The sequence below is a fragment of the Poecile atricapillus genome, chromosome W (genome assembly GCF_030490865.1).
Source record: "Poecile atricapillus isolate bPoeAtr1 chromosome W, bPoeAtr1.hap1, whole genome shotgun sequence".
Taxonomy (NCBI): Eukaryota; Metazoa; Chordata; class Aves; order Passeriformes; family Paridae; genus Poecile; species Poecile atricapillus.
The window spans coordinates 22565167-22581296 of record NC_081288.1 but is presented as its reverse complement, the minus strand read 5'-3'; the positions used below and the strand labels follow the sequence as shown (position 1 = coordinate 22581296).

The 16130-nt window shown below is 42.2% G+C and overlaps 1 protein-coding gene across 1 annotated transcript in view; it reads right to left on the bottom strand.

Moving 5' to 3' along the window:
- Positions 1–16130, bottom strand: part of LOC131592282 (stabilin-2-like) — a 72492-nt gene that overhangs the window by 31321 nt on the left and 25041 nt on the right. Inside the window, exons 19-31 of the mRNA XM_058863694.1 lie at positions 11254–11340; positions 10628–10739; positions 9240–9420; positions 8133–8226; positions 7788–7946; positions 7295–7390; positions 6470–6565; positions 5425–5472; positions 2708–2844; positions 2230–2344; positions 1319–1396; positions 1083–1175; positions 845–952 (exon numbers count right to left, since the gene is read on the bottom strand). Of these exons, the coding sequence (XP_058719677.1) occupies positions 845–952; positions 1083–1175; positions 1319–1396; positions 2230–2344; positions 2708–2844; positions 5425–5472; positions 6470–6565; positions 7295–7390; positions 7788–7946; positions 8133–8226; positions 9240–9420; positions 10628–10739; positions 11254–11340 (1404 nt within the window). The remainder of the gene's footprint in view (positions 1–844; positions 953–1082; positions 1176–1318; positions 1397–2229; positions 2345–2707; positions 2845–5424; positions 5473–6469; positions 6566–7294; positions 7391–7787; positions 7947–8132; positions 8227–9239; positions 9421–10627; positions 10740–11253; positions 11341–16130) is intronic.

Here is a 16130-nt window from a genome sequence, read left to right as displayed (position 1 = left end):
AGGTCTGCTGTTGGTAAATTATTTGGGATGAGTCATTTGAACCCTGTGCTTCTCAGTTTCCTGGCTGTAAATGGAGACCATGCAAGTAGGGATAGAGTGTGGCAGGGTAAATATTTCTGGAAGAAACAGGGAAGAATTAAAGCCATTGGGAAAATAATGGGTGAGGCTTCCTCTGCAAGGTGTGTGGCTCTTGATATGTGCAATCTATAAAACTGTTTCAAATTGGAGAAAAAATGAAGAAAGCTGCTGAGATGATGCAGAAAAAAGATAGCTTATCTTGGGAGGAAACCAGCAAGACTGAGAAGGGGGTTTGAACTTGTAAATATGTCAGGGTACAAATGCCAGAGAGAGAGTGTCACTGCAGCATTCCTGCAGGAATGACAAGGCCAGCATCTGGATAGTTTTAAGAAAGAGTCAGAATATTTTCTGGAATTATTAATGATGGGATATTAGTGATGTCAGGGGACTGGAGTTTGTTCACCTAAACTGATTTAGGTGTTTTTCCTGGTCATTCCTGCACTGATCTTCTTTACATTAAAAAACTCTCTTAAAATACCAAGCGAAAAAAAAACAAGTCTACTGACAGGATGTCTTGGAAATTGTCACCATGTTTTTAATCTAGAGAATGCCAAAACACAGAATAAATAGCTAGGATCTTCCAGCAAGTCAGGAAAATATAGGTAGATCCATCCCATTTCACCTTCTCTGGAGTTACAGACAAAACCAAACTTACTGGGTTCCTGGGAAACAAATCTCTTCCTATATCTGTGTCCTTGTAACCCATCCACTTGAAACAAAGATGAAACACTGAGCTGTTAGTACAAGCCTAGTGAGTAATACATACCAGAGAAGCAGATTTCTTATCCTTTAGGTAATTTTCTATGGCATCATTACTTGGGGCAAAGACTGTGTATGTGTTTGCTGCTTCTATTTCGTTAGCCAGACTGTATTGCTGTTGTGAAACACATAAAAAAAAAATACAAAAATCAGAACGACCACTGATAGTCTGACACTAGCCTGAAATGCAAAGCAGAGAGCTTCCTCTGTGCTGAAAACCTTGTGAAAAAGATGTGAAAGCTTACAATGATGTAGCCCCTGAAAATGGAGTAGTCGGGCATTTGCTCCAGGCGGGCCAGCAGCCTGGGCATGACAGCGCTGCGGAGCGGGGTCAGGACCTGCAAAGGAGCAGAAATCCCACATCAGTCACCTGCAGGGATCAGATGCAGGACAACGTGCTGTTCTGTGCACAGATTTTTCCACAAGAGGTTAATACTGCTTGTGGTGCAAAGGAGCAAATCCTTATCGATATATTGTATACCTTATCAATAACGTGAATGACCCCGTTTGTGGATGCGATGTCACTGGCCACAAAGTGAGCACCCTCGAGGGTTGGCTTCTGGAAAAGAGAGAGGAGAGAGGGTTTGCTTTTGAATTGTTGGGGTGGTGATGCCCAGCAGCTCATCCTGTGGATTTCCACACCCCCCCAAACACTTGTCCAGGGCTGCACCAATGGATTTCCACACCTTCCCAAACGCTTGCCCAGGGCTGCACCAGTGCAGCCCTCACACCAATTGGTACCAGAGGCTGGGTTGCCCTCAAGGAATCAGGCACAGGGCAGGGGACTTTCAGGCTCTTTGCTGCTCCCTGTGTGGAGACAGGAACATGGAAGTGAGGGAGCTCCCCTCTCTGTCAATAGGGATGAAGTACTTAAATGTGACTTGTGTATTTCCAGGAAATCCTCCTCAGAACATGGAATTTACCTAGTAAATAGGCTAAGGAGGAAGGGCTGTAACTTGTTATTTACCATTAAAAATACCCTCAGGGGGTTTAGGACTATCAAGTTGCATATGTGGCGACATGTGTTATCACTGCTTCCTCCTACTTTCCCAGTTCCCTAAACTAAGTTATTTGGTTTCCTTGATGCTCTTTGTCTTAATTTACACAGGCTGCTCCAGGCAAGGACTGCCCTTCTGCTTGCTTACAAGACTAAGTGTGGTCACTGGGGACATTACAAATAAATAACATTTTAGACAAATTTCAGTGATGTAAAGTGGTGGAGACAAGCTAATATTTCTCCCAGAGGGCCCAATATAATTGAACTATGCCTTTAATTTTATGTCATGTATTTAAAAAAATACATCTGTGTGGTTTTGTAATACAAGAAAGATCAGTGGCAGTGATGGTCAGGGTTTGCTGTATGATACCACAGTGGTTTGCAGGTCATCTCACCCCATTTTCTCTAGACAAGCGTAGGAATTTGCTCTGCAGCGATGTTGGCAGCATGTCAGAGGACGACAAATTCTGGAAATCAGCAAAGCTGTAAGCTCCTGTCAGTACATGATACCTACAGAAAATTAACTGGATTTGAATGTTTTGTATTTTCTCTTTTTTCTTTTTCTTATTTCAGATAAATATGCTTAGTGCATCTAAAACTGCAGTTTTAAGCAGGAGTTGCTTCTACAACACCTTGTTCAGCCATGTTTTGATCTTAGTTTGACCTTTAAACATTTCTGACCTAATATAAATGATTCTTTTTTTTCCAGTGGCCTTGTTACAGAGATTTATACCTCTGGAACTAGAAGGGGAATCCTATGCCCTTCCTTTAAAATCAAAATACCCCTCTTGCTCTAGGGGCTTCAAACCAAAGGTTTGTTTAGCACAAAAAGCAGTTAATTAAAAAAGCCAAACCCCCAAACATTTAACGTACTTAAGGAGAGTTGGAATGTTACTTTTTGACATCCAAAAGGCTTTCTCATCTTCATCCATGTTTTCAATTGCTTTCAGAGAAGGCACAAGGACAGTTAGGTTTGAGGTGGTGGACAGCACCGAGTTTATCTTGGCCTCCTGCATGGAAGTAAAGAGGGTAAAATAATTCATTCTAAGGATGGTCTATAAATAGTAGCTGGTGACATTTCAAGCAAGGTGGAGTATGTGACATGCTTTGTGACCAGCCTGGAAAGGAAAAAAATTATTATACTGAGCAATGACTTGAACAATAGCACTTAGGACTCTACAAACATGGTAAACGGGTGTCTATTTTTTACAGAACAGATTGCCAGCATTTAAAGGGCAGAAATAATGTTCAGGTGAGAATTGCTTTTTATTATAACACACATAACTTGACCCCCACAGAAGTTAGCCTGTCTCATAGGTTTTGTATTATGCATTTGAATGTTAAAAATATATATAGTGGTGATAAATGGGGGTGATAAATGCTAGTGGTTACTGATAAATTCAAATAACTTGCTCTTACAGAGCACTTCATGCTATTTAATAGCTAGAAGGACTATGAACCACGATATAAGAAACTCCCATGACACAATGTTCCTGTTTGGAAGAAGGCTATTTAATGTGGCTGGGATTTTTTTCAAGATGTCCAAGGGTTATTTGTGCCCACTAGCACTGCAGTGGAGCTTGCTGCTGACAGCTCTAATTTTAGATGGGGGTTGTGAGATCTGTAGCATGCATGAATTAATTCATCTTCCATGTTTTTATCTGCCTTAAGGATGGAAAGAGTCTTCACTGGAGAGTATTTTTCTATTTGTGTGGAATTTTTTTTTTTTTTTTAGTAAAAAATGGAAAGCTAAATATTTACATGTGGTCTTGCTGAAGATGGGATTCTCCAAGCTTTTCACAAGCTCCACAGCTTGCCATTTTTGATACTGCAAAACTTGAGGGAGCAGTATGAGCTTAGGTTCTACCTTTTTGCAGCTGGTATGCTGCCTGGAAGCTGGCTTGTTTTGGATAGTGTTTCATTACCCATATTGGGTTTTAAGCCAAAAAGGGAATCAGCTCCCTTAAATAGCTGGGAATTTTGTCTCTGTAAAGATCATTCTTCTTTCTAGCCATCATCCCTATCACCTTCCAAATATTTAAATATAGAAAGGGCAACAAACCTCTCCTTCTCATTCTTCCTGACCAGCAAGAAAAATATTTGGTTTTAAGAAGTGGTAAACATCACATTCCTGCTCAAGTACTAAGTTAAAAACCCACAGATGGATATGCCTCCCTATTTTGCTCATGTTTGTAGTTACTGATGTTTATTTCAAGTGATAGCATTTCTCTGAAGTGTAGCAGAAATTTCCACATCCCTGTTTCAATAGATTATACAGAATCTTCCCTCTGATTTGCTCCCTCATTATCTAAAGAGCACATTAGCAGGTGAACAGCGTTTCCTATTGTGCCCATTTCTTGAAATCCTTCAGTTTCTCTGTGCAGTGTCCAGTGCCACAGTCTGAGCTCAGGGCCAGGCAGACAGCTGACTTGAATTAACTACATTGAGCTCCCTCAAGAAGCTCCCTGAGGTGTTCCTTGCAATTAAGTGCTTTGATGATCCCCAAGCCATCCGACTTTGAAAAGCCTTAAAGAACTAATGTGCTGCAACTTCTGCTTCTGATCCTATTCATGAACACATCACATGTCCTTTTCTTGTTCACTGTGTATTTGCTGTACACTCCTTACACTTAGGTTTTAAACACTTTGTGGGAGCAACTGGTTTTGGTCTTTATTCATAAAGTTCCAATCACAGTGGATGTTACTGATATTACTGCTGCTCCAGTAATAAATGATAGCACGTGAAAATAGAAAGTAGGTTTGGACAACCAGTGTATCCAGCACTTTGAGGTTTAAAACCAAATTTAGTGTTTATTCCATAATCTGGAGCCAAAGAAGTTAATCTCTTTCCCCACTGAGGTTGTTCAACCTGGAGAAAAAATACTCCAGGGAGACCTTTTGTGGCCTTTCAGGGAGCTTGTAAGAAAGATGGGGGAGACTTTTTAGCAGGACCTTTTCCAAAAGGAAACGAGATAATGGTTCTAAACTGAATAAGAGTGGATTTACATTAGTTATAAGAAAAGTTTTTTCTATGATTCTGTTTCCTGCACCTCAGCCAGGCCTGCACAGACTGATTTCTTTTCCTGTTCTCTTGCTGTGGCAGCAACACATTGTCCAGCCATACACTTGCATTTTCCTGCCAAGGGACATGGAAATGAGGGATAAGACATTGTCTTCCCTTCCCACTTGCCACTTTGTTGAATGAGAGAAGCTGAAAAAGACACCTGGGGTCATGTTCAGTCGCTGCTCTCACCCTGCTGCTGGTCATCTGGGCTGCAACTTGTGTTTTCATGCTAAACTAGTCAAGGCTTATGTAGCTCCCTGCCTCAGAGAGCACTAGCTCTGCTGCTTGTGGAGATTCCTTACTTGCTGAATTTGGGTTTAGAAGTTGTTCTTCAGGCAGAAATAGGGAGCCAGATGATTAGCCCCTCCACAACTGGTGGGAAAGGCACCCTGATGTCTCTCCAGGTCTTCAGCTTCCTCGCTCTGATGGAAATATTGCTGTGAGGTTCCCATTTCTAAACTCTACAAGGCTCATGTATTTCTGCAAACTTGAACATTCTAAAGAAATCAGCCATGAAGGGTACTTACATTAACCCATTGGTTAAAAGCAGCTGCTTCTGACAGAGTGGATAACTCCTGATTAGAAAGAAAAGAGATCAGTGAGTTTATAAGCCATAATTAGCTATACCAAAGTGCTCTTGACTATGGTGCAAACCACCGTGTCTGGCCTGGCTGAAGTGACATAGAAGAGGAAGTTTTCATTGTGTGTGTGAAAAGGGATGACATTAATGTTTTTTTTTAATAGTGACACTTTCTGGTAATGGAAATGGTGAGTTACCAATTCTTGAAAATCAGGCCATGGATTGCTTAGGTGTGTACCTGGTAAGTATTTTGTACTGATCCCAGGCTAAGCATTCATTTCCTGTGATGTTAAACTTAATTCTTCTCTTAACTCCATGCAAAATTGATTGAAGTATATGTTGTTTTAGCTGATATTTGTACAACAGCTTTCACATCACCCAGCCCTTACTCTGCCATGGTACTTAGAACAGAGATAGATGATAGTATAAGCAGGGGTGGCAGATAGTGCTGAGAGCCATGTAAGATTATTGCCAGCAGCTGAGACTGAGGGCACTTTCTTTTTTTCTGCGCTGTTAAATGCATATTTATTTCACCAATTGACTTGCTTTGATTTTATCTGTCTGTGGGTCAGCACAGTTGGTTTCAACATGATAAATTGATCATTTCCACTGAGAGAGGCTGCAGGGCAGAACTTCAGAAGCACTGACTGCTTGGTGCTCCCAGCTGGGAGGTGAGTGCTTAGAACTTCTGCAGGTCTGGGCTCTGGGATTGGCATTTTTCAACTTGTTTTCAATTTCAAATTTTCAATTGGTTTGGAGGCAGAAATATGCTCTGCTCCCTTAGGCCCCTTTCCAAGCTGTGTTTTTAAACACAACAGATCATTTATCAATCAGGCAAGCGGCTCCCGCTGGAATGCTCTTTGCAGGGATCACTGATGGGATTCATATTTTTCTGTCTGTGTATAAAGGCTTTGCTATTCTCTCTGGGTAAGATCCAGTGTGAGACCTGTGCAGCAGGTCCTGTGCCCAGAGGGAGTGACCCCATTATTTACATCTGCAGCGTTTCCATAGCATATCCTACCGTCCCCCTCGTAGCCCTTTGGGCACACACACTCCCAGCCATGAGAAGACTCAAACTGACAAGTTGCCTTTAAACCAGAAGGAGAGAGAATTTGTCAAATAATCAGGAGACCACTCCAGCAAGGATGGCCCTTTAAGCCTCTTACTAGGATCTGTTCATATACAAGCATAAATTTACAAAGGACTTTTTTACCATCTTCCATGGATGTTCTCACCTTCCTGTAGGACACAGTCCATCAGCCCACACTACCTCCCTCCCCTACCCACCATGCACTAAGTCTGTAGGAATCTAAACCCTTGCTCCACCTTTTCTGGTTTCCTCTCTACATATTCTGGGCCCTATTCTTTCACTTGAATGATCCATCCTCTGCTGCTCAGAGCTCCTCACCTCAGCTCTGTCCCTGTGCCCCACCTGAGGCTGGGACTGCAGGGCACAGCAGAGCATGTGCAGCCACTGATAAAGCTGATAGATGCCTGGTAGAGATGTTTGACTTGGGTAAATATCCCAACAGGATAGTGCATCCATGTTGTAATTGCTGGTAGAAAAACAGCATTTATTTATTCCAGGATAATCCCTGTACTGGCAGATTTGGGAGCAGCCCTTGCAGTCTATCCTCAACTCATGTACCATACTGATGTGGTTCACACAGTTTTTGGTGCTTGTAGAACTGGTTGGAAAGGGCTTTCTCAAAAAGAAATTGCAGGCTTGAAATGGGAAATAAATTCTATGGTGTGCGCAGGAGGCGAGGTGTGATATGTATCTGAACACTTTGTTCAGGGAATGATTAATTACTCACCAGATGATGGCATTTTCCATTTTGTTCCAGGCACGAGTTTATGAGTGTGCATTCAATTCCATTCCCTTGAAATCCATCCTTACACTTACAGTCATTCTGTCATTTCAATAAAACACGACAATTCATTAAAAGGATTAAAATAGTGTGCATATTCTAGACATGGTGAATTAGTTTCTCTGTGTTTCTGTAGCTTAGCATTGACTTCAGTGGAATGACACTGACTAATATCTGCAGCAGACCTTTATACTGACATCTACCAATGTGCTTTCTAAAAATGTGTTTGCTGCCAGAGCACCACCACATAGAAAGGAGGGAGCACTGGGACTGGAATTTCAGGAGACTGTTTTGGGTAGAGAGCACCATGTGGAAATAACATTGTGGCTGTGAGGGAGAGGAGGCTTTGGGGAAGAAGGCAGGGTAGGGACCCCAAGCTCTGGCAGAGGAAAATGGTTGAGGACATGCACTGAAGGTGACATAGAATGGGAGGACCTACCTGACCTGGCCCAATGTATATGCAGGTGGCATTCTCGTGGCACCGTGCCGTGGTGGGCAGCAGGCAGTTGTTGATGGCTGAGCAGTCCCTTCCATCTCCTGTCCATCCTGCCTGGCAAATGCACCTGTGCTCCCCTGGGCCTGTCTGAACACACTCAGCCTAGGGGAAGATGCAGAGGCAGCTGTTCAGGACTCATCTGGCTTTAGCCATAAGGCTTGTCTAAGCTCTGTAGTGGTATCTGGGGAGACAGCCTGGAGCTCCAATGAAAACTGTGACTCTTCTGCAGAAGTTTGTGGCCAAACACTCCTCTTTGCTCACCTTTCAGAGGGAAAAGGACATACTTACATTGATATTGCAGCCACCAGGGTTTAAAACAGCACAAGGATCAACTTTGCTGCAGCTCAAGCCGTCTCCCTCATATCCAGGTTTGCAAACACAGCTACAGAGACAAGAGGAGGAAGGAGGCATTACACGTGACAGGACAGCTCTAAAGTACAGTGATTGTTTTCCACTGTAACATGCTATTTATAGGCAGCTTAAAAATGGTAACCTTGGATTCGTGATGTAAGTAGCTCAAGTGTGTACACTACGCTTTCTAAAATATTGACTGGGTTAATTGAGCCAAATCAGGGATCCATTCTGCATATGAGATGGGGAGTGAAATTAATTCCAAGCTAATGTTATCATTGTAAAGTTGAGCTAACAGCTCTGAAATATTTATGGTCTGGCTATACTTGCTCTCAGTGATACAGAAGATGGCTCTCTCCCTGAAATGTGTGCAAGACAATGAGCCCCCCCTGTTTCCCTGGGTCCCTCCCCAGGATTAACCTATATTGGAGGGAATTACTTAAGCACTCAGGTTCTGCAGCATCCCCCACTGTGCTTTGTCGTGACTCATTATGGATACACTGCGGCAAGAGGCAAACCTGCTGCATGTGACCGTGAGCGTGAGGAAAGTGCAGGGCAGCTGAAGCTGTAGCAGAGTTTTGTGACCAGTCCTGGCAGGACTGGGGAACCTGTGCTGAAGTCTGTGGTGCTGTGGTGTGCAAAACTTATCTGAGCTGACCACAGAGAGATATCGATCCTCAAACCGCTGAGAATTTCATTCTTTCTCAGCAAGGCTTAAACTCCTAAATCACTAAGGAGTGGTTAGAAACAAGAGCTTCCTAAAAGCCTCTGTAGATGCTGGTAGGAAGGGAAGCTTTTAATCAAGGATCAGATCTGAATGCAACTATCTTTCAGTGTAAAATATATAAGGTACAGGGTATTGAAAATGCGTAATTATTATCTTGCAACTCAAGGCTGATGTGGTGCATGCTTATGCTTATTTGCTGCATAGCAGGATTGCAGTGGCTGCTGTCTGTGCACTGCTGCCAGGGACTGTTTCAGTCAGGCAAACGGGAAGGAGCTGCAGCACAGTGAATTTTAATTTGATGCAAGTTACTGACTTACCTCACTGTGCCATTGCTAAGCTGACAGTCTGCATGCACGTGGCAGAGCTGTAGGGAGGGCTCACAGGGAACAATCTGCTCCTCACAGAGTTTCCCTGTGTACCCAGTTCTGCAGGATCCAGGAAGACAGGTCCCATCACTGTCTATTCGGTTATCACACTTGCCATGAATGCAGAGGCACTCTACCAGAGATAAATTACAATTTGCAGTTCCATAGTGGAAAAAACCATTTATCCTTACATAACATTTCTTATGAATCAGCTCTTCCTATTTTCTTCAAGAAGCTAAATTTTTGTATTTTTTAATCTTACTTTGATGGGGGACTTGTTTGTTAATCATAGCCATGCCTTTTCAGGTGTGTTTTATGGGTAACTCTATAAAACCTGCTGTATTTTTACACTTCTCTTATAAATGAATTTCAAAGTGCTTCAGAGAAGTAGGAACAAAATGCTATGTCCTAGACTATTAAAGTGATTGATTGCATGACTTTTGCTGTGACAGGGTAAGCCTTTAAGCATTGAGCCCACAGATCCTACAGATTGCACAGTGCTGGGTATACAGAGCATCAGCACAGACCTACCAGCACTTTGCTAGAACTGGTGGATTGGTGCTACTGGAGGCACAGCAATGTGCCCAAAGGACACAGCAGGAAAGCTTTGTGCATTCCAAAGAAGTGCCAGTGGTGACTAGTAAAGCAAACACTTAATACTTTGGTGGGACTGGAGTTTAGGAATAATCACCATTCCTTATGGGAGTTGTGTCTCAGCTTTTGTCCATGTACCTCTGAACCCTCAAGTGAGCTCTGCTTCATGAATGGCAGGCTATTTCATAACAAAGAAGACTAAAAATGATTTTGTAGATAAAGAATGTATATATGTTTGACGTTGTATATGCTGTAGACTCTCAAAGGTATTATGGTTTGGCTCAGTAGGATTAAATCTATCAGTGCAGAACTATAAACTATAAATCAGATCAGAAATTATTCAGTAGGGATAGTTAAGTGGCCTAAATATGACTTGTTTATAGATCTAGTTGTTCTTAGATTAGTTATGCTTGTCATTGCAGGCAGAATCTGTTCTGTTGTGGGCAATAGCAGATGGGAACAGAATAGGAAAGATTTTCTTTTTAATTACTTGTGTGAGTGAGACAGAAATAAAAAAGAACAATAAATTAGTATAAAACGAGCTATGCCCCCTGCAAAAAGTCATTTAGAGTATTTACACAGACCCTGGCCTTATGATGTGTCTCTTTGAAATAGGAAATGAAAATACCCCAGGAACATCTTGCTCATCCTCCACAGGGACAACCAGTTAACTCCTACCTGAACACCACTAGGGTCCAAAAGAAACAGCCCACACTCTTGTGCTGAGGCTGTAGAGCTGCACTTACCTTTGTCACAATGAGGTCCATATTTGCCAGGGTCTGAGCAGAACTGGCAGCTCAAGCCTTGAAATGCCTCAGAGCAAACACAAGTGCCATTTCCATCCAGGCCATCCATACACTGTCATATGGAAGGGAGATGATTGTTATGCATGAATTCAAACAAATCTTTACCCTAGAAAAGGGACTACATGCCTGTTCATATTTTGTGACTGACAGACTCTCAGGAAGAACCCCAGTTTTGCTGAAAAAGTTTAAAAGAAAAGCTTTCCTTATGCTTTTTCTTTGCTGCTATATATTCTACCTTTCTTTACAGTTTTTATGTGAGAATAGTGAGCTGTGTCATTACACTGTGCTGTGCAAATTAAAAGCATGAGAATGGGCCACTCAGCCTTGCCTGTATGCTGTGTGTTGGAACCCTAGAAATCTTTGGACATCTGAGAGGTGACAGATTCATTTTCCCTCCTACCTATAATTGACCCTGAAATTCATGGCCATCACTGGACACAGATGAAGGGAGCACCCCTTGTGGAGCCCAAAATTCCTGCTGGGCAGAGATGCTCCAGGGACTTTTGGGACACAGCTCGTCTTTCCCCACCCTTGGAGTGCAGGGTGCTGCTGGATGCTCTGCTTACCTGCCCATTTCCAGAGCAGGGTTTGGAGAAACCTCCTGGACACGGTCTGCAGTCAGGGCCAAAGAAGCCTTTGCAACACTTTGGTTCCTGCAAAATAAAGAAAATAAAGAAAATATCTGTTTTTCAGTGCTTTAGGGCAGAGTCAGTGCACAAAGACCAAGTCTTTATTGTGTTTTGGTCCTCTGGGAAGGCCCATAGGGATAACTCTCTGAAAAGCCTTGTGTTGAACCAGAACCAGCCCCGCAATGGCCTCGTTAAAAACCAGGAGGGGTGTTGACAGCTCAGTAAGGGGATTCACAGACCACCAGCTATTGCCCTTGTTCTTATCACTCAGTGTTTGAAATCCCCATCCTGTCCCCACTTACAAACGTGCCAGTGGGTATCTGCTCATATTGTGTGCAGTCTCATATTTGCCAGTGGGAGTACAGTGGAATTGGGCTGCAGGCAGTCTCCTTGGATTCTGAGATCAGGAACCTCAGGATATTTCACCCCAGGAAGATGCTGTGACAGCCAGATATTCTGCTTTGATCCTTCTTCCCCTCTGCATCAGGGTGGGATTTAGCCACCATTCAGCTCTGAATGGTCTTTTCAGTCATATCTGTTGTTTTATTTGTGAAATGGCTTCTTGATCCATTTATTTATAAAGAGAAAGTGTATTAGAAAAGACTCATTTGCATGTGTGATTCCAGAGAACTAGGAATTAGCAGAAGGCTTACAAAGCTTACATTTTTTAGGCTTATCTGCCTGTCACTAAGTGGTGCTCATGAAGTGCAGAAGCCCCAGAAGCCAGAAGGGTGTAAGAACTTCTCAGGGGCTAATGGCTTCTGCAAGAGTTAGACTTCCCAAGCAGTAGTTGAGGTGTGGTTCTCATGAATATTTCCCACTCATTGTTATCCGATATCATGGGCAGTCCTGTGACAGGAGTGGCTGGGACCAGGAGAGGATGAGCTGTCCTGTTCTTCATGGGTGAAGCTGTATGGGAAAATTAATTCACCTGGGCTTGGAGCCTTGTGTGAAAACTCCTGCATGGCACAGTGTGAGTCGGCTGTTGTCAATAACATGACAGCTAATCTGGATTTTCCCTGATATTTAGCTCTGAGATCTACACTAGCTCCTCTCAGCCTGGTGCTGAAGTGCATGGAAACTACATGGACATGCCCAAACATCTCTCAGCTGCAAAAGGAAAGTTCACCATATATAAGGCAATATTTTGGGAAACTTTTACATACTTTTCCTTCAGGAGCTGTAATACTATAGTTTTGCTGTTATATTGCAATGTCCTGGGGTGACTTTATGACTCCAGGCTCTTGCAAAACTGTTTTTTTAAGAGGATGGGCATTCAATAATGAACTTCTGTTTTGACAAAGGCTGGAACATGCACAAAAGGGAAGCTTTAGTATTTCTAAGCTATGCAGAGTTCTGTGATACAGTCTTAATATCACAGCATAATTTACCTGGAGAACAAAAATCACCTTACTGGTATTGCATTTTAAAATTTTATTAAATCATCTATTTTTCACGATATGAACTTTCTTTTCGTTGTATTCTGACTACTGATTTACAGGACTACTATCAGTGAATTTTTATAAAATGGGGAATAACATTCTCATGGTAGCTAGACTTGAATTTTGTATGCAGAGAAATATGCAGCTAAATTTTCATCTCTTAGATACAAAGCAGATGGGAGAACTTCAATCCTTCCTGAACCTGCGTCTGCAGACTGTTACTTCAGGGAGGATGCTTAATCAAAAGGAAACTTTTAACAGATGTGAGGTCTATTTTAAACATATTCGTTTCATTAACTCTCAAAGAATTGTCATAGTGATTCTCATTCCTCACATCTCTCTGCTGAAATAGGACCTGAGACACAAGTAAGAGCTTCTAGGAAGTATACAGGGAGTTTTGCAACAGCAAACAAAATAATGCTGAAATTATCAGATGATTCAGTCATTGCCAAAAAGAGGTGAAAGTACCATCTCTACTTGTATTTTTATGCAGTCTCCATATGTGGTCCTTTTGCTCTCTATATTGGCAGAGCAATAACCAAAATATGGGCATGCCTTCCCCCTGTGCCTTTTGTACAACTGGGGAGTCTGCTGGGAAATGTCACTTAGGATGGGCTGTGCATCCTGGGGACAGGGAGCCAGTGCATGTTGTAAACAGCCTGCACACACACCCTAGAAGGAAACAATAGGGACAGGGATTTGAAAAGGCATTATACCAACTGCTGAGATACATACTTATGAATGGCATACCCTGTAAATTTTAAGTACCTCTGTTTTATGACTTCTAAGTGTTACAGCATGAATCTGGAACCAAAGGGCAGCACCAGCAGTATTTCTGCTGGCTCTGATTTTTGAAGAATGGTTCTTCATTTCCACCTTCTCCTTTGTTTCCCCATTTTTCCTTCCCTCACTCCCTTCTTTTAATGAAGCTTCCTTGACAGAAGAAAACAAGGACATGAATGCACTGCTGTCCTCTACTCGACTCAGTATAAATGAGTTAATTAATATTGTCTGAGAATTTAGTGAAGTCTACACATTTAACTTCTGTGAGAATATTTTATTTCTTCCTGGAAAACGATGGATTAGTTGAGTCTAGAATGCAGGCACTGTGAACACAAATTTGTCTTGTGTATAGGTGGCAAAGAGAAAAATATTCTTTGCTTCCAAATCCTAGATCCTGTACTCCATTAAGATCCAGTGGTACATAGATATATTTTTGTTTTCATCCTTCGGTTGCTTTTCCTGGCTAGCTAATTTATCATCACGTGGTGGTGACAGAGGCTGGCAATTACATTACTGAGGAGATATAAACTCCATTGGCAGTTTTAAAGGTGAATCCTCTACAAGCTCTACATGCAGTAACTTCAGAGAGGTTGAAACTTTCAGAGTGTGGATATGGAGTTTGTCAAAGCTATTGTCCTTGTGACTATTAATGTCTTGTTTTTCAATCAAGTTAGCAGAAATCCTAGAGTCACACCCAATGTGTTACGTGCCTCTGTTTTGTAGCCATTGAAGAGGAGACCATAAACCTGAATTATGTCATTTCTCCCACAGATTTATCACTGAAGCTGTGAGGAAAGAATCAGGTACTGGTTTGGATTTAGCAGTCCCTCATGTCTCTAAGACTTAAAGGAATAAAGAACCAGACTTACAAAAGTATTCATGCAGCAAATAACTGAGGTACCAACACCACTCCTATTTTAAAATCTGTGGGTCAGATATATATATTTTAGCGAATACATTTAGATGTTATAAAAGCTCTTTTTCAAGCTTCATAGTCATGTCTGAAGCTGACAAAGTCTGGCCTTTGTCTGAAAATTCGTGTAATTGTGCTTTTGCCCCTTTAGAACATAAAAATCTGGCTGATTTTTGTGGGCAAAGTTTTCCTCTGTTGGTGCTGCTCTTCCTGCTGCTCAGTGCCACTTAGTGTCACCTACTCAGTCCCTTTCTCCCCCTGGAATGGTCCCAGCCACATGCACCTGCTCCCTCCTTTTCCTGAGAGTGCAGTCTGGTCTCTCTCTTCTGCCACGGCCCAGTGGAGGACAGAGAAAAGAGTCTGCACATCCAGGCAAGGTCAGATCTGCCTGTTTTCAGTAGCAGATTGACACACTGCCTTCACACTGAAGTAGTTGGAGCACAGAGATATATTCCCATCAAATCTGCCATGGGGGTGATGGTCTCTGGGGGAAAGGGGAGCAGGGAGTTGGGGTCAGCTGCTCCTTCAGTGCTCTGAGCACCACTTGTCAGAGATCATCAAATCTGGCCGTGGTCCACACATCAGGCAGCTACTGAGCACCTGCTGTCCCTTCTGTGCTCTTTGTGCATTAAGAATAAGCCTTGCTTTCCTTCAGCTAGGCTCAGCTGCAGCTTTCAGCATTTGGGTATGGTTACACAGATAAGTATGCATTTGCCCAATGGTTTCATCTTTAGGGATGCAAAGTTCTTGTACATGTGTAGATCTACTGGTTCCTACAAGGTTTGTGTCCTTTAACTCTTTAAATACAAGTAGTATTTATTAAGTGGTGTTACTCCTGTTTTCTGAGGGTGATGGAAATGCTTGGTGCAGAGTAAAAACTGCAAAATTTCTCAAGATTGTGTTTTCACTGTTAGCAGTGCTCTGCTTAAATAATGGAATATATAACTATATTTTTAGCTATGCATTAAGATTTCAAGGCTGACAGAAGTGCCTGACTTAAATTTGGGGAATAATTTTTGTGACCAACAGTGTTTGTTTTGTCTTTAAATTAGTTTTTGTCTGTTTCTTTAGGATCAATTGATGTTGTAAATAATTTTTAGGTAGGTTTTTGGTAAGGAATTTGAATTACTGCAATGTTCTGGGTGTGGATTGCTTTTTGCATCAGAGATTGCTGCTTGGAGCTTTGCCTGGCTTATGACTATATAGCAAGTATAGCACTTTGTAGTTACTGCCAGAGGTAATAGATCTTTACTGCCAGTGTTTTCTTCATTACAGTTTGATGCTGTCCAGCTCTGCTGGGAACCTCTTTCCAGGCTGTGGTTCTGGACTGCTGTAAGCTGAGACATTAAATGTTTTCCTTTTGTACCGGAACTGTTACTGGCCCAGATATGGGCTTGAACATGGTCCAGAGGCAGCTCACTGGAGCTGTGCTTGCTCCAAGTGAAAAGTTTGGTCTGACATTCAGCCCTCTTACCAGAAACAGCATCTGAATGTTACCAAGTAAAGGCTTGGACTGTGTAACCTAAGTAAGCAAGGTTTGTCAAAATCCACCCTTTTAAACAGGAACAGTTTTGTTTCTGGAGGAAAGCAGGGCTAGGGGAATTTGTGGCTGCTGAAAATAACATATTTCTAATATACAAATATAAAATTGTTATGTAAATATTTTAATTTTCTGC